At 47.2% G+C, this 18,630-nt stretch overlaps 1 protein-coding gene across 33 annotated transcripts in view; it reads right to left on the bottom strand.

Moving 5' to 3' along the window:
• ATXN1 (ataxin 1) overlaps nt 1–18,630 on the bottom strand; it is a 312,015-nt gene that overhangs the window by 10,832 nt on the left and 282,553 nt on the right. For all 33 annotated transcript variants that reach the window (XM_068190009.1, XM_068196177.1, XM_068187792.1 and 30 more), the window contains one exon: nt 5,150–7,190. In XM_068190009.1, coding sequence (XP_068046110.1) covers nt 5,150–7,030 — 1,881 coding nt within the window. In that variant the 5' untranslated portion in view covers nt 7,031–7,190. The remainder of the gene's footprint in view (nt 1–5,149; nt 7,191–18,630) is intronic.

The following is an 18,630-nucleotide window of genomic DNA, read 5'->3' as shown; positions in this document are numbered from 1 at the left end:
TATTCTATACATATGCATCTCAATTTAACTGGAGTCTAATCAGGAGAAGTACTGAGTATCCAGCATCTCCCATGGACTTACATGGAAACTGCTGTCTGCACAAGAACTGTAGGCGGTCTCCAGGCATGGATCATCTGGTGGACACAGCTTTCTCCTTTATATTGTTTTTTCTCACCTCCTTCTTTCTTCCTGCTTGCCTGCTGCATTTTTTCCCTTTCCTTTTCTACTTTTCCATCCTTATCAAAAGCTATTTGTATTTGTGGGAATCATACTTGGTTGTGTGCATCATCCTCACCAACACACAAGTTCTTCTTGATGTCAACACACTTCCACCACACATTATGGTTTGTTTTTTTTTTTTTCATGTAGTATCCCAAACACTTGCCTGAAGGGTTGATCACTGAAACACTTGCTCGAATTGGTGGTGGTGATCATGAACAACACCAAAGATGGTGGAATGCTAGAATCCTCACGATCTGGTCACACTGTGCATGTACCACTTTTGACTTGAAATGAGTTCCCTCATGGATTATCAAGCCCTGTTTTAGCTCTCTGCTTCTGGATTCAGCTAAGGAGGGATTTGAGGGAACCATCCTCTAAAAACAAGTTTAAGACCTTTCAAGTGTGAAAGTTCAGTTAAAAACATCCCCACAAAATTTTTTCTGATCACTGCATTAAAACACAAACCCCTTTATTTTAAAAGCTTCTCCCTGACCCCCTAGTATTTTGCCACAATTATTATAGGAGAGAAGGAAATTTGGAACTTTTCTACCTACTAGTAAGAGGATAAAGTAAGAAACAAACATGTTGGTTCCTCTCAAAGCATACTGAGGCTCTATTGCAAGTTACATTTATATTTCTATTTGTTAACACTGACTAGTGAAAGCAGCCAAAACTCTTCAGTGCAGCCACTGAAAACTGAAACTTTCTATAACCCTTTGTAATTTTTATTTCTCAGCCAAACTCAGTAGGCAAGACAGGCTTTACACAGCTTAAGAAATCTCAGCTGGAGCTGGAATACAGATACAAGGGGCTGAAAGATCTGATGCCCAGGAAACACCCTTCCCATCATTTAGAAACACAACTTTAGTCTTGGGCCTCACTGCTGCAACCACAATAACAAGCACAAAAGCAAAAGGTGCCAATGAAAGTGGTTAATGTGAACAGTATTATAATAAATGTAAACATACATTTTCCAATTAAGTGTTTTTCTCCATAATGTTATTAAAATGTGATGAAACTAGGAGTGGCAGGTTGGAAACAAAGAGAAGGAAGCAGTTCTGGAAACAATGTGCAATTAAGCAGCAGAGCTCTCCACTGAAGGCCTTGCTTTGGGTGCTGAAAGGCTCCTTGGGCCCAAAAAACAACTGGGTGGATTCACAGAAGAGAAGCTCTCCTCACAGAGAGAAGCCTCTGCAGTGCCATGTACACAACCTTCCCCATTCAGAAACTTCAGAACTTGTAACGTTCCCCCTGCACTCTGATGCCTTCACAAGAGTGGATTTCCTGTAAGAGATTTCTGGGGCGGTAGGCAGCACCTTGGGCCACGGAACCACTCTCCAGAACATGCTCTGATTGGGCACCCCCCCAGGGCTGCATCTACCCCAATTCAGTCCACTGTTACTATAGCAAAGGCAGGCAGGGCTGGAACATCAGGGGCTCCTGCTCTGTGCAGTCACGCAATCCTGTAATTTCTCAAGAGAAGCCGCCTCTTGTCCAGCAGACCGTAGGATGCCGCCTTTATCACGTGAGCTGTGTCATCTGCTGCACTCCCAGAACTCAGTAACATGAGGACAGACCACAGCCACCCATCACCTGGAGACAAAAGGACTTACTGTCCTGTGACCAGGGGACACAGAGATCACATGAGGGGAAGGCTGGGAGAGATCTCCATCTGCAGCAGTGAACTGAGTCAACATCACTTTCTGTGTCTGTTACGGTGTCAAAGAAAATGAAAAGAGGAGCTCAAAGAAAAAGTAACCATTTGTGTGTGCACTGAAAGATATAAGGGGAAAACTGAACTAGATTATGGTCTAAAATCATATGCACTAAACTAAACTAGTTAGGGCTACTAACTGCATGCTCTAATGGGACTTACCCATCTCTAGTGCTTATGATTCCAGTTTTGTTTTGTTGTTTGTTGTTGTTTTGCTTTTTTTTAAGGAAAATTAAGAACTGTATGTTTATGTTTTCCATTTAATCTATACTTTAGAAATTATTAGAAACTGAAGTGTAGCATTTCAGAGAACTTGTTTTGCATAGTCTGTGTGCTTTGACCTTAACATCAAGGGAGGTGAATTACTGGCTTCTGTGTTCTCCTGGCAGCAAAAGGATGGACAGGTAATAATGATGAAATGCTTATTACAAAAATAATATGAGGAATTCCAAAAACATGTAGATCCATGGGTCAATATGAATGCACCTTGAATGCAGAGGAGTAGCATCTGGACTTTGGGTTCTGACTCATTTGATACTTACTTGACTTGTTCATCCAGAGCCGGATGCTGTGAAATGGAAACCTAGCATCCTTCCAGGGGTAAAGACACTTCAGTTATTTCACTTATTAATAAGGCCTTCAGGTGTGTTGATTTTCCTCTAGGTTTCTACACCTGGAAGAGGGATGGATTATCCAGGTGACTGGAGGACTGGAAAAGGAGGGAAGATGATCCCTTTCTGCCTAAGTGCTGTGCTGGGGAGGGCAGGCTGTGGGCTTGCAGTGACACAACACAAGAGCAGCTGCCTGGTGCCTCCCTGTTTACATTACAGTGGTATATGTTCAGCTGAAAATAACCTCCTACCTCTGTCCCTCAACTGGTGAGAAAATTAGCTAGTATTTGCACAGAGCTTGAAAATACAGATTCATCAATATTATAATGATCCCTGGGAGGAGTAAGTGAGTAAGCCAAAGCTAATGATAACAACCCTATTTTTGTATGGCACTTACTCTTTACAAGTAACACTCCCTTGGTAATACCACTTGAAAAGCTCCCTCCTTGCAGAAGCACGTATGCAAGTGAAACTCAATTGTAATGAAATACTTTGTGGAGCTGCACTACACACGCAGCTCTATCCCCCTGCACTCCAGAGTCAAGAGCTCTATTTCAGCCCAGCAGCACCACAGTGCCGGTGCTCAGAGCAGCTCGACCAAGTACTGCTCTTTCACTAAGAAGACTAAACTTCTTCACACAGGCAATTTTCTCAGGACTGTTGCAACCTGCAAATAAGGCTGAATACTTCCAGAATGCCACAGCAGGCTAAGGGTGAGGTCATAGAGACTTCCAGCACGTAGAAATGCACTCTGTCTCTCTCTCTCTCTCTCTCTCTCTTTCTCTTTCTCTCCCCCCTCCCCAAGGCAAAGGAAAACCAGCAGTTGTCCTTGCATAGCTGATCTGGGAAGAGACCCAAGTCCTGGAATCTGCAGGAAACCTAAATTAAACCCCCGTTTCTAATCATATCTCTACATGACTTGCCCTCCATTCTGGAAGCATCCCTAGTGGGAAACACGGCTGGGGAGTATTTCGGCTGCGATGATGTCAGCCTGCTCCCGACAGGCTTCTCTGTTAGGTGACACTTTGCTGGGTGAGACCCGTGTGCAAGGCTCTGGATTTGCACAGCCTCGGACTTGCTCCCTGTCTGCCAGAGGATGGCACTCCACCCTCTGCAAAAGAGCAGCTCTTCCCAGGACCGCAGTCCATTGCCTGCCTTGACAGGGCTGTGACCGAGACATGACACAAAGGCTACTTGCTCGTTTGTACCTCTTCTGTGCAGACACTGATGGCCTGGCTGCAGGCAGAGAAATGTGAGCAAGATGAAAATTGCAGAGTGGAGATTGCTAGTTTTGAAATCTCATTATTCAAGGCACCACAGCAAATTATAGTAACTGGTCCTGATGCAAGGACAGTTCCTCTAACCATGACTCCTGAGATGCGCCAAAATACAGTTAAACAGAGGGGAAAAAATCAAGTCTCTATACTGAAAGCACCAGAGGCTTGACTTTAATCAGCTGTGCAGATGCAGGCACATACATGAACAAACCTACACAGGGAATCCGCCTGTTTGACTTGAGAAGGAGGACATGCCACACACAGTGTATGTACACTTGGGGAAGGACAGGCCACAGGCTGCTGAGACTGTAAGAAGTTTTCTGTGTGATCTGCTCCTCAGTACCATCACTGTTTGCTTTTCTCCTCCAAACCATCAGCCTGAGGTGTGTTACTACCTGTGTCCATTCTCCTTCTCTCTCATTCTGCTTCTCCAGCACTGAGGCTGCAGCATCAGAGGTGCAGATGGCGGAGTTCAAGCACTCACACCAAAACAAAAAGATTTGCAACAGGATTATCTAAACTGAGTACCTCTAGGAAGCCAAATGCTACACAGTACATCTGAACTTTTCAGCATCAACCAACAGAATCTAAATTGCTTAGAAAATGGACAGCATCAGGATAACACTTTCAAATCAATATGCACTCGTTCTCAACCTAAAAACACCTCTGGAAAGTTTTAAGTTTTCTTCCTGCTTTGCAAACAGAGAAACAAAGGTCAGAAGCACAGCCTGCCCAGACACCTAGATGGTTTTTCCTTCCAAATTGCACTTGACCACAGAGTTTACATGAACCATGCAATGTTAAAACCACCTTCAAGTGAAGCCTCAGAAAAACTCTGTAGTGCAATTCCATAACTTATGTGGCATGAGAACCATTCCCAGGCAGCTCCAAGCTTTTAAGACGTGGAAATTCACTGCTTTGTGCCCTACCTATTTCTTTAGGGTAGGTTTTGATCTGATTCTATCATGACCTTTCTGGTGTGAATGGTAAAAATCACCTATCAAAATGAAAAATGTAACCTTTCATACTCCTTAAATTATCTGGTATTTTAATCAAAATCCACGAAAATCACATAAGTCTTCCTGTGAGTTCTCCAGCTATAAAAGAGACCCATTTGATATCCAAGAGTCTACATTTATCACCAGTGCGACCTGATGACTCCCCCAGCACAGTGAGGGGGCTGATTTTTGGCCTACAGTTTGAATCACAGATGGATGAAGAACCAAGCCCAAGTGGATCCAAAGCAAGTGAGCTGTGATGTGGCCTGGGGCGCCAGAGCACGCATCCCAGTCCAACCCCCCCAGCCCATCATGTGTTGCCATTACCTGTGCTCGATGCTCCCCCACCGCAAACTGTATGACGGCGATGCCTGGGCTATGGCTGTCTTCGATCCTCTCCACAGTGCTGGAGTCTATTTTCAGGTCGTTGCTAATTTCCGCGCTCTGTATGAAGTCTTCTGTTTTCAAGTCCTCTACTTTCTTCAGCTCCCCGTTGGCCAGCTGGATGATCGACCCCTTCATGAAGTAAGGGGGCAGCGTGGGGGGTGCAGCGGCAGGGGAGGCAATGGACTGCACCACGGGCAGGTGGATCTGCGCCTGCACCATGGTGGCCTGGTAGGCAGGCTGGGTGGTGAGGGGCTCTGCACTGAAGTTCTCATTCTTGGGGACGGCGGTGGTGACGAACGTGTGAGGCACTGCTGCAAACTGAGGAGACGATGTGACGATCGCAGGCGTGACTCCCGACGGCTCGACATCCGCGCTGCCGACCGGTATCAGCAGGGACTGGGTGCCCGGGATCACCAGGTGCTGTGGCAGGCTGCTGGGGTAGCCGATGGCTGGCTGCTGGCCGCTCAGGTAGCCAATCACCGGCGGCTGGGTCCCAGTGTAGAAAGCTGTCGCCGGCAGCCCCACAGGGAGTTGCTCGGAGGCGCTGTGGGTGGTCTGAATGACAGTGTGAGGGGACAGCGTGGCCACCGCCTTCACCCCCTCGTGGCCCAGAGCCTGTTGCGGAGACAAGGCATAGGACCGGTGGGTTGGCTTTCCTAAGTGCAAACTTCCCTTGTCGTTGAGGGCTGAAGGAGAGGTCTCACGGTTGGCGGCCTGCTGCACCTCCATGTCTGCCGTGGGCGTGCTGCTGTTGGGGACCACCATGACAGAGGCTCGGACACCTGAGGAATCCCGCACACCGTAGTCGGCGGGGTTCGAGTGGACCACCACGTGCCTGGTCTCATAATGATGGGGACCTGGTTTATTGCCTGCTTTGACTAGACCTATGTCGGCAGAAGGTGAAATGCCATACCTCCGGCTCTTCTCTATCTCGCCATTCAGTACCTCCTTGGCCTGCATCGCCTGCAGCCGGCTGCTCTCGGGTTTCTTGGGGGGATCCCTGGTGACAAAGTGGCCCCCCGAGTCAGTGTACTGCACCACCACTTGGGAGGAAGGGCCAAGGGTGAGGGTGTGCGGGATCACTGTCTGATGTGGGTGCAGGGGGACTGGGATGGTTGGAGGAGAGACATTTCTGACAGTGCTCTGAGAAGAGCTGGAAATGTGGACGTACTGGTTCTGCTGGGTGGGTGGAGGAGACCCAGCAGCGATCAGTCCTGGCGTCCTGACCAGGTGTGGCTCAACTTTGTGCCCCTGCTGGCTTAAGCCGCTCATGCTGGCCAGCAAAGTGGAATAAGCCTCCAGCTGGGAGCGCTGGGATGGAGTGGTTGCAACGGCTGTGGCAGCTGCCACGGCGCCGGTCGCAGAGTTGGCTGTTGGGGAAATCAGCTGTGAGGGGATGAAACCGGTGTACGATCCACTGTACTGGGGCCCGACAAACTGGAAGGTGTGCTGCAGGTGAGTGTACTGCACGGGGGAAACGGGGGTCCCTGACTGGGAGAGGGCGGGCGAATACACCGTGGGAAGAGTGGTAGAGGCTGGAACGGACCTGGGCGCACTTGGCGGGGAATAGTCCATCCCCGCAGACAGTGACTTGTGCAAACCCTGCTGCAAGCCTGCCTCCACCGAGGAGGTGCCCCCGGGCCGGTGCCGGCCCCCCAGGCAGCCCTGGCCACTGGGTGTGCTGGGGAGCCATGCCAGGTTATCTGCACGGTGGTTTTCGTTTGGCAGGACCGGCTTCACCTCCGAAGGCAGGCTGGTGGCAGGGATTTCTCGCTTCTTAGGTGGCAGGCATTCATTGCTCCGCTCTTGGTTGGATTTCATCTTTCGCCGTCCCCCCTCCACTGTGCTTGCTTCACTGTCTGGCTGGCTCTGATTTCAGTCTGATAAACGGAAAGTCACATTTGATTTCTGCAGGGGATCCAGTGACTTCATGAGGAATCATCTCCCTGTGAACACGATCTTCCGACAGCTCCTCTGGATTCTGCAACGAAAGGGTGGGCAAGGGAGACAGGAGTCATATTGTCAGCAATGAGAAATGAAAACAAATAAGCAGACACCCTAAATCAGCAAACAGGAAAAAGACCTCTGGAAAAAAAAATGGTAAGGCATTGCCACTCTCACATCGAGGAGCAGTTGACAGCTAGCTATGCTGCAAACAGCAGAAAAATCCTGGGCATGTCTGCTAATGCATCAGGAAAACATTAAAACATTTAGGCATATCAGAAACAACCTGGCCATAACTTGGCACATTTAGCAGCAGCCGTTTATTTCCCAAGGCGTATTCTCCTTCCTCTACGAAAACCCTCCATATCTCTATGGTGGCTGCTTTGTTCTTCCAGCCTCTTCTTCCCCTGCAAGGACGACTGCCTTCACCCTAACGTGCCCTAAAAAAAACATGGGAGCACAGCAGGGAGCCCTGAAGAACAGGCACACACAAAATACTGTTAGCAACAAGTCACTGAATGGTGCAAAGAGAAGGTGGTGTCTCACTCCTAAACCCTTGAAACCCAGAGACACTGGCAGGGTGACTTCACGTGACACCATGCAGGGCTGTGGAGGCAGCAGCTGCCTCCTGTCCCCACTCCACACCACAGCTCATTAGAGGGACACGTGTGCTTCATCTCCCAGTCTGGCAATGAACCTCAGCCATGCGAGCTATTTACAGCAGCAGCCCAGAGCCAGGGATGAATCTGAGCCAGGTTTTTGATGTCTGGTGGGGTTTTTTTGACCCAGTGCTTTGAACTCCCTCTGCTACTGATGCCTCACATTCAGGTGTCCAGGCAGGACTCTGCTGGGAGGAACTCTCTGTCACATGCAGGTAAGCCAGAGCCAGGTGCTGGCACCATAGCAATCTCTGGCAGGATCCAACCCCACTCTTTTCATAGCCACTGCTGCACCACAGAGGCTGTTGATACCACAGTCATGGCCATGGCCACAGGTCCATGAGTTTGACTCAGGTGTCCTTAGCCTTGGGGACACCTGCCTGGAGCTGCTCGGAAAAGCGTGTTTGAGTTTCCTGATCCAAATCATGAGCCCCCACCACTGTAAAAACTCCGGTTTCATATTGGGCTGATTTTGCTGTTGATGCTTTCTGCATCACCCATTTCATCCAAAGGTAACAAAGTCTTCCTAACTCTTCTATTACCTGCTAAAGAAAATATTGTAACTGTAATGTGTTTTACATTTACTCTCTTCCTGAAATCTTGCCTTGCCTAATCAACCTTCATGAAGAGTGAAACTTTTCCTCAGCCACTGTCCAGCCACCACCTGTCATCTGCATTTCTGGCTGTTTTGAAAGTTGCTCAAGAATGGGTGATGAGAAGCCGCATACTTCGCATGAGTGGCAGCTCAACAGGAAAAGCACACATTACATTTAAGAAGAATAGAAAGAAAGAATTGAGAGTGGATGTGAAAGAAGATGGAAATAGGATACAGCCCACTTTGAAGGGAATGCTGAGCAGCAGTAATGATACTTATCTTATGGCAAGTAATATTCCTTTGGGGGATTTCTTTCCCTGCTGCCTCACTTCTAATGAACAATAAGCCTGATGTTTATATGTGTATGAAGTACTTTGGAGACACACTAGACTCAGATTAAACCTATCTTTAAAAGCACTCTTTACGTTTATGGTCCTCCAAGCTGCTGTAAGCCTGCAGGAAAAGTCCAAACCTTCTAATGGTTTGATAAAATCAGTCTTAAGTTAATTACTCCATTCTTTAAATATTGATAAACAGTAATGAAACACCAACAGCTAGAGCTGGGAAAGGGAGGTTTCAGGGTAGATTCCCTGGCTTTGAGGAGATAGGGAAGATGAAAGAACTCAGGGCAGCTTCAGATGTGCAAGGGCCAGTGACACCCAGGGCGCAGCAGCCCAGGCACTATCCTGACCTGCCCTGGTCTGTCAGAGCCATCACCTTGGCACCACGACTGCGGTGACGAGGGCAGCCAGGAGACAGGGCCCCTGCTAGATCAGCACGGGCCTTCTACTCCTCCTAACAGTTGCTCAGCGTGTCTTGGCAACAGCTAAAATTATTATATTACACATGACTTACAGATTTTTCTTTTTAAGTTCGACTAAAAATAAAACTGCCGAGCTCACATTTGCGCAGTCATCCTGGGTTAACTTTAGCTCTCTCTAGCCTTCTGCCCCAGGCAGTCAGCTTGGGTAGGGAAGTCAGCAGATCCTGGCCAAGGCAGCTGCCCGGGGGGGGGCATCCTCAGCATGGGGTGCTTATCCTGCTCCCCTTGCCACGGGGAGCTTGTGCTGGGCTTGGACCATTCTCCAATCTCTTCTGGAACATGAGCTGCAAATCCAGAATTTAAATACACTCCCACGGGGAAAAGCTGGGAGCAGAGGCAGAGGGCTGGCTTCTCTGCCTGAAACAGAGCAGGGAGCTTGTACATGGGTCTGAATGACGACAGGCTCTTTTGCTGTGATGGGTAACCAGGCTCCCCAAAAACAGTGGTTCCAAAAGTTCAAGGCATCTGGGTTCAGCTTCTCTGCATCGAAAGTAGTACTATGAAGCTCTATGAAATAGGGTGAAGTTTCATTATGCAGGAGCTGAAGCAAAGATTTTATTCTGCTAAATAGCATTGAACCACTGAGGTTTGGGTGGCCTCCAATGTCAAAGCTAACATCCTTCAAAAATACCAAGTACTAACTCTTTTGGGTCGTGTATTTTATTTTTTTTTTGGTGTAAATCTTTCAGATGGCTGAGTTCATCTTTACCAGTAGCAAAAGGACTGCCCAAAATCTCCTGGAGAACACAGGAGAAATGAATAAATTTAATGGAGACAAGGGAAGAGACAGCCATAGAGCCGTGAATACTGCCCCACTTTTCAAAGCCCAGGCACTTCACAGTGAGCCTTTGAGCTCTTAACAGACATTAGGACTGGATTTGCAAAAAAATGGAAATATGCAGCGTAAAACAGCCTACTTCTACATCAAGACCTAAAAGTAAAACAGTAACTTTTCAGCAGTGTTCAAGCTCCAGCAACAGCAAAGATAAGACAGGACTGATGTTGCTTGGGAAGCAATGAAAGGGAGACAACCCAAACAAGAGAGTCTCAAAGGCAAGAGGTACAAGACCTGGTTAAACAGTTTTTTGCTGGCTGTCCTAGAAAGATGAGTGCCTGCCTCCTGTGGTGTGCTACAGGGTTTGTTATTTGCATGCTTTTTTTTTTTTTTTTTTTTTTTTAAATTCATGACATTTTTGCAACTCTGGAGCATTCCTTTAACTTTAGAGCCATCAATCACGATTTGTAGATATGCAAACGAGCAGGAAACACCAGGTGATTTTTTGCTCCTCTGTGTGTCACAAGTTCGTGCGTGCGTGCGTGCATGCAGGCATGTGTAATTATGGCTGGGAAGGTAAAAGGGACAAAGAGATCAGGGAGAGCAGCTGGACTTTGGTATCTCTGGCAGTGAGTACACATGGAACATTGCTAAACTGTCTGGACAGCCAGTGTCCACTGGCAGTCTGCCCACACTCAAATTCCTGGAAAGGCTTAAGGCAGAAAAATAATCACTTGGAGGAGTCACCATCTGGGCTTGCTCTGGTCCCAGAGGGATTGCTCACTGGAGCTCGGGATGTGCATTTTTATGCAAAACTCCAGCGTCTCTTTGCAAGGCACTTTAAATCTCACTATGCTCCCCAAAACAACATTTTTCTACTTATTTCATCTAATAAATTTAAAACACAGGAGAGGATATTGGGTTATAGCTTCAGATGCTGACCTCCTTTATTTAACTGGAGTTCACTGCAGCAAAGTTAAAACCAGCAATGCAAGCATCCAAACACAGCGACATGCTGTATCCCACCACCCAGGACTGAGCCTTGGGGTGCAGAGAAGTTGGGGCCAGAACCACAAAACACAGCAGCACCTGGCTATGCAAACGGTGGGACTTTCACTGCCTTGAAAAATTAAACACTTTCTCTGTCCCATGGTGCAGCTAACATTTTTTGGGTCTCTAAACCTCCTTCAAAAATCTGGTCCCTCCATCCTCCTCTGGTCCCTGACCTTTCAGCAGCTGCCAGCAAGCTCACACCATCACGTGCCGGCAGGAGGAAGGACTGGTGCAAGAAGCAAACACGCAAGGTGGGGGAAGTCGCCAGTTTCCAACTTCAGGGATATTCAATTAAACCAGTCACTTATTGTCAAAAGGCTCCTTTCATCGCAAATCCCAAAACCACACAGAGTACTGTGACTTTTCCACTTTCCAGCTCCAGGTATGACCAGCAAACTCTCACATTTACCCCTGCACTAGAAAAACTGCGTCTCTCCTCCCGCAGACACTGTTGCCTTGCCTGGCACGTAGATGTTAATGCAACATTCGCAGAGTCGAGCCTGATACGCGTCTCTTTATGCCTGGGGTGTTACCGGGCAGATGCAGCAGCGCAGTCTGATGCTCCCGCCTCAAAGCACCCGCCCGTCCTATCCCGAGTGAGTAATTTCGGCAGCGCTGGAAATGAGTGAGAAGGGGAGGCACTTGGGCCCACCTCTCCCCTCCCCTCCAAGGAGGCTGGCATCTTGCAGGATCCCATTCAGAGAGACGAAAAGACAGACACACTGCAGAGGGCTCCGCAGCTGCATTCTGCCTCTCAGATCCGCACGCCAGCTTTCTCCCCCCGCTCTACAGCCCGCCCGCTGCCAGCTACATATTCATGGTTGTAACTGCTACCGATTCCATTAGCCCTGCCATGTGCAGCTCAGCGCAGACCAACAATAGCTATAGGAGTTTATTGTCCAACCCGACCAATTTTACAGCTCCCTGGCAGAATTCCCAGGAGTGCCAACTGCAGAGATCCATAAATAAGGAACATGAAAACCTCTAATAAAATTTGAAATTCTCCTCCCAAAATGAAAGGATTCCTGATCAACACCGCATCTGCAAGACAGATTGTCCAGTGCAGTGTTAGCTCTTATTACACTTCTGGGAATCTGCCATAGCAGATTGCTACAGGTTTTGGCACAGTGAGCAGCGGTTCTGCACATCCTTCCTCTCCCCAGGCAGATCAAACAGACTTCACACAAGACAAAAAGCAAGTGATATGGGCAAAGCTCAGTGAGCACATCGCCAGATGTGAGATGCCCAAAGACTCAACATTCCCATTAATTTAATGAAGGTATGTAGGTACCAGAGTTGAGAGAGGAACGTTTAGGAGGAAAAAACAGTGTAAGGCATATTCCCAAAAGGACGGAAAGATGATGGAGTCCCAAGACAGCCATTCATGAGCACAGGTGATACAAACTGATTATTAGAAAGCTACTCCACGGGTTAACTGTTTCTGCTACTTACCCTGAATTCTGAGGCTAAGGAGAGATGTGCATGTCCTAAGCAAGGCACATGCCATCTGTGCTACTGTGGTTAGACTGTGCTTAGTTAATTAACACTTTGTTATTATGCCTGGTAGGTGCTCATGAACTGCACAGGAACATGGTGCTAAAATTATCTTTGGTTTTAGTTAAGCTAACTGCTGAATGAAGAGTTAGAATTTCGCAGAAGTTTGCAGGTTTCTGCCATCAGATCATCTGGATGCCATCACTTCATTCTGCAACAGGAGAGATGTCCTTATTTTCAGCATCTGTAGAAGTCACTCCGTGCTCTAGGTGTGCAGCAGACCTTTCTGTCCTTTCTGTGCACACACACAGCAGTGCAGCTACACGTAAGCCTTGCAGGACTGTGAGTACTATGGGCGATTTAAACGGATTCACAGCTGCCTACATCCTCTGTTTATACAGAAAAAAGCTTTTAGCAAAGGTCATCCCTCCTCTTCCAGCATGCTTTGCAGAGAGGTGGTACCAGAGCATGCAGTACAAGATGCCAGGGAGCCTGAAAGCAAGGAACCATTCCCTCCAAGAGTCGCAAGCTGACCCCATGTCAGGGCTGACACTGGAGGGCTATGTTGGCCATCATGCCACCCTCCCAGCCCACCCCACAGCAGGACCCTCACTCCCTGGCACGGAAACCCCTCCCTTGCAGTGCCAAACCTGGGCTCTCAGATGTCAGGAGTCAGGCCCAGCTTCTTGCCTCTGAAACATACAATACTGGTTCACAAATAAAAGACTTATTAAAATTATAAAGGTGAAGGGCATTATTATTATTACTTCTTTTAACTTGCCCCTCTGCTGTGTGAGGCCTTTCAGGCTTAGGGTCTCTAGCTTTTTCCTGCAGCCCACAAGATCAGAAACTTATTAGTTTGGCTAAAAGTGGAATTTCCCTTCTCATCATTTAACACCAGGAAATGGAGTTTTGTGAAATAGCATCAGATATCCACAGATAAAAATGCATTGCTGATTACAGGGAGGTTTTTCTGAGGGTGAAATGCTGAACTCCAGAGCCTTCTGCCTCTATGGGGGAAAGGGTCTAACTGCTAAGTGAGCCCGGAGCAAAGCCATTTGAGTGTGCACAGCTTGATGCCAGCTTTCTCTCTCAGCTGCACAGCAGAAAGTGCACCTCGGCTGACCCTATGAGAAGCAGCTCCATCTGCAGCCGCAAAGGTAAGTTCTGGGGCTGCTCAACCTGGGGTCTCAACTCAGGCTGACTGCCAGCTGCATAGTCCCACATGGCTGGCACTCACTCCAGCAGCTTGATGATTTACCACCATGCCATACTGATGCCTTTACAGCCTGACAGAGGCCTGCCAACCCGTCCAAACCCCTCTGCTCCCCAAGCCTCGGAGTCAGCTGTGCTAGGACATGAGGGCCACCAACGCAAGATGCTCAGAAGTCAGCATTCCACTACACACATACCCAGAGTCTGCGCTGGCAGCATGGAAGCCATGGAGCAAACGCACGTAAGTTAAAGTGCTCTTTCAACCCCACCAAAACCAGGACAGAAAGGGGGATCCCACCTATGCCCCTCCACAAGTGGCCAGCGCAGCATCCAACCTTTTATCTCCTGCTTTGCAGCGACTGCTGCCAGAGCAGGACATCTGACAGTGCTCAGTGACACCCTTTACTCTCACACCCATCCCTAGAGGCACTTCTGCAGATTAAATGAGTGAATAAAGTTCATTTATAAACAAGTCTAATACAGAAATTACTTTGTTGATGTTTTTCATTTATCTAAAATGTGCCTACAATGTGGCTACAATGGGAGCTGCCTACACAATTTTCCATTGAAAATTTCACGAGTGACTATAAACGTAGCAACACCCACTCGCCACTCATTTTAACTTGTGACAGAAACTGTCATGCCTGTATGAACACATTTGTACTGCAGATATGTCACACAGGTCTCCTTCCATGTGTCTGAAAATGCTCGCTAACATTCTTTCCATCTTCTGCAAAACAAATTAAGAGAGACGCCTGGCTTCGCTGCCAGGAGACTTGAATAAGACCCCCACGAAAAATCACAGAAACTGGGGGCGTTTCACCCCTTTAAAGATCCAGCCAGAAACACCAGCAAGCAGCAGCCAACTCGGAGCAGCCATTTCACAGATAAGCACAGGCGCTCATGGGGAGGAGTTTGCCTTTAAGCCTGGCTGATAAGGGGACAGTGTGAGAGCACGGCTTTTGGGGAAGATTTGGAAAGGTCATCTGCATGCTCAGTGCCTTTCCTTGGAAGTCTTCCCTGCAGACTGCTTCTCTGGTAGATTCCACGTGCCAGCAAATTAGACTATAATTAGTCCATCTGTAAAGTGTGAAACATGAACTGATGTTAAATTCCCCTTGAAATGGATTCCAACACCTTGCCTTCTCCCAGACTTCATTCAGCAAAGCTTTAACTTGAAGCCATTTTGCACTGGCCCTTGCTCACTGCCTCAGCGCACACTTGGTGCCCTCCCAAATCAGGATGACTGACCATCAATGACAAAACAGAAAGGCCAGCAGCTCATGCTGGTCTCAAGGCACACAGCATTTACCCTCAGTGCTGCAGACAGAGATTGAGTTAAACATCCCCCTCAGACACCTTTTTTTTCTCTAAAATTTTTTTCTTCTTCATCCCAGTCAGCTACATTTGGGTATGGCCTGCAGCATCACCACTCATCCTGCACACACCCTCATGCTGACCATCTCAGCACAGGCAGTGTCGTAGGGGTCAGTGCATGTAAGGATACACACGAGCAAGAAAAAAAAAAACAGATCAACTCTTCTGCATCTTCTCTCTTTCTGGAACGCCTCCCCAGGCCTTGCAGCCCACAAAACCAAGTGACTAGCTACTCTCCCTGACTCAGTGAGTAGGGAACCTCCCTCCTGCTTAATGGGGAGCAAGCAGATAAAATGGGCACAAAGCCCAAATCCATCACCAGTGTCACTTGACTGAGGCCAGCATGGCAAGGCTGAGACTGCCCCAACTGTTCTGATTAGGCAACACAGAAAACAATCAAAAGAAAATGAAATAATGCAGGATTATACAAACATAGCAGGTTCCACAGTCACAAGCTCCAGTTGCAATTAAAAAACCCACCCATTCCAACTAAGAATGCAAATCATCATCATTGCTCTCAGGCAGGGAATGTTGACAAATGAAGGCGGTGTGCTAACAGGCAGTGCCAGTACTCTTAATTTAAGTATGTGAGAAACAAAGGTATGTACCATCCGGGGCTGCCAGAAAGAACTTGCCTTAAACAACAATCAAAAAGAACTCTGAGGATTTTAAAATTGCTTTTTTTTAAACAAAAAAACAGATACAAGAAAACTTTTTGCTCTATTTTTCTCAGCCAGGTGAAGAAAAAACAAGAAAACAAACAAAAAAAAAATCACACAGCTCCCATCAAGGTTATTTATACACAAATTTTGAACTCAGGAACTAAAAACATTCCTGCATAGAACCTGTGGGTCCAGTGAATCACAGCTTGGAAACCTGAATGGATCTTTTGTAAAAGTCACCGAGCCACGAACATGCTTTCTCACCGCTGCGATCACTTCTGTGAAAGCACCTTACCCATCTGCCCCTGGAAATCCACGGCACAAAACAAGTGGCTCCCGACACCAGTGAAATGGACAAGAGGTTGACTAGCTACCTGCAGCTGGTTTCAATCGGAGAGCCGAGTAATTATTGCAGCCCTCTCCTGTGGCTCATATGGAGCGCAGCATGGAGCTATAAAGCGTTATGCAAGTCTAATGTGCTGCCAGATCTCTTTGAGCAGGCAGCAGCCAAGTCACTCCCTCCCACCATTGGCTCAGCTTCATTAACTTAATCAGGTATTCATTCATTCATTCACTCACTCATTCAAAAAAAAAAAAAAAATACTCTAAAGCTGGCAAATAGCCAGTGCCATGCATGCATGGAGCATGCTCACATCAGCCACTGGGGCTGGAAGAAGAAGGATAATCTAACATTCCTCAAGCTCTGAACAGGGCTTTAGCTTTGCACGCAGCCCAGGCACAAGCACATCTTTGCCACGGCCTCCCCAAGAGCACAAAGGGCTTGGGAGCTTGTGCTGAGGTCAGACACTGGCGCTGGAGACCGCGGAATCGAGAGCAGCCCTGTAAGTCAGTGCAGCCAGCAGGAAGATGAGTAGAGAACTTCCCCAGAGCAATGACTAATTAAGCAATTTGATTATTTAGGGGGGGGGGGAAAGGAATTGTGGCAGGATTGACACAACTCATTTTGTTGCAAGGTTGCTCCCCCCATTTCTTTTGCACTTACAACATACGTTGCACAGCTTAGTCCAGACAGAAGGGACCAAAGCAGAACAGAAATAGGGTTAAAAAAAAACAAAACAGAAAAAAGAAGGGAAGCATCACTCAGTTAATGTTAAAAGCAATTGCGAATGGAAGTCTGTTTGACCCCTGTATTTATAAATGTAAGACTTCCTACAGTCATGCAGCACTCAAACATTGAATACAGCCCCCTTCCTTGCACAGTTCTTGCACTTATTTTTCTTACTCTTTGCATTTAAGTCTGCAAAGAACGTTATTACTTCCCTCTAGCTGTCATCAGAATGACTTTCACTGCATTTTTTTTCCAGCACACTACAAGAAAGCTGCTTCATAACTATTCCAAAAAACAGGCCTTGAGAGTCAGCTCTGACTTTACTGTGAAGAGCTTCACACAAGGAGCCAGGCTGGACACTCAGGAAAGGGGAAAGGTGTTGCATTTCCCTAAGTGGAAGCTGAGCAACAGCATGGAAGCAGTCAGCATCTCTCCCCCCTTACCTCATTCTGCCCTGTGTGAAAAAAGTACCAGATGGCAGATTACTCTGAACAAGTCCATAAAAGTCACTTGAAAATATAAAGCACTTTGGAATTTTTCAAAATAGTGTTTATGGTAATATAATGTTAACAATATATCCTGGTGCAAATCTTCAGCCACAGACCTGGCTGACATGGCTCAAGAGCATCTACACTTCCCACCTTCCCCCAGTGATGCAGATCAGATGTTGTAACCCTCCATGCTCTGTTATCATGGAGAGCACAAATATTTTCTGTAGGAACTTTAAGTACCTCTTCTATAAATAGACTAAAAGTCACTATTTCTCTTCAGATAAAAAAAAAAAAAACAAACCTGAAATTTTCTATGGCCACCACCACAAACCATGATACAAATGGCAAATTAGACAAAGACTTTCAAAAAGGGTTATTATTGTAAGGCAAAAGCTTAGCTAAAGGTCTGCAGTTCAGATGCACTTAGCAAAAGCATTTAAAAGACCCCAAACCAAAACCTGTTACTCTGATCCTGACTCCACTCCTGACCATAGCACAGAAGCCCATGGTTAACTCGAAGATCCCTTCCTGAAGCTCTCTGTAGGTGGATGGTGAGCACCCAAGCAGACAAGCAAACACACAGCTATTGACACATCCAAGGGCTACAAGTGAGATTTACACATTGCAGCTCATCAGCAAGTGAACAGAGAGGTATGCCTAAATATCACTTCTTTGCTACATGACAGCACCATGGGTTTGCTGACTGTAAGAGAAAAACTACTCAGCATGCTTTTACTGCATTAATGAAATTAAAAAAGAGAAAGAGATGCAAAGGTGTTTGAAGGCAACCTCCTTCTTAGTCCTTGGCCTCTTGCACTCCAGAATGTGCAGGACACCGGCCAAGCAGTCTCGAAGTACTCTACATTGAAATCAGCCTCCTTCCCTGGAAGTTCAGTCTTGGGCTAAGGGCCTTTCAATTATCTAAGCTCTTAAGCACTGTGGCTCTTTCGTGTTACCTTTGCCCCCATCTCTCACCCTTCTCCAAATGGAGTCCAAAGCTTGGAGGCTCCTTCTTTTCACTTCACCTCCCTTCTCCTGCAGCCCTGACACAATTCAAGACACATTCAAAAGACAGTACAAACCCTTCCTCCTCTGCCCAGGCCTAACTTCCCCTGTTCTGCTTGAACAAAAAAACTCAAGCCTTCTTCACTGCAGTCACCTCCTTTCCTGGCATCAGGGCATCAAAGCACCTGAAATTCCTCCTCCTGAGCCTCTCTTCCATGCATCATGCTCCATACATGGGAGCACGTAGCAAGGTGTGGTT

The sequence above is a fragment of the Anomalospiza imberbis genome, chromosome 1 (assembly GCF_031753505.1).
Source record: "Anomalospiza imberbis isolate Cuckoo-Finch-1a 21T00152 chromosome 1, ASM3175350v1, whole genome shotgun sequence".
In the NCBI taxonomy this organism is placed as follows: domain Eukaryota; kingdom Metazoa; phylum Chordata; class Aves; order Passeriformes; family Viduidae; genus Anomalospiza; species Anomalospiza imberbis.
The sequence above is the reverse complement of the archived record's forward strand: the minus strand, read 5'-3'. Positions and strand labels throughout refer to the sequence as shown.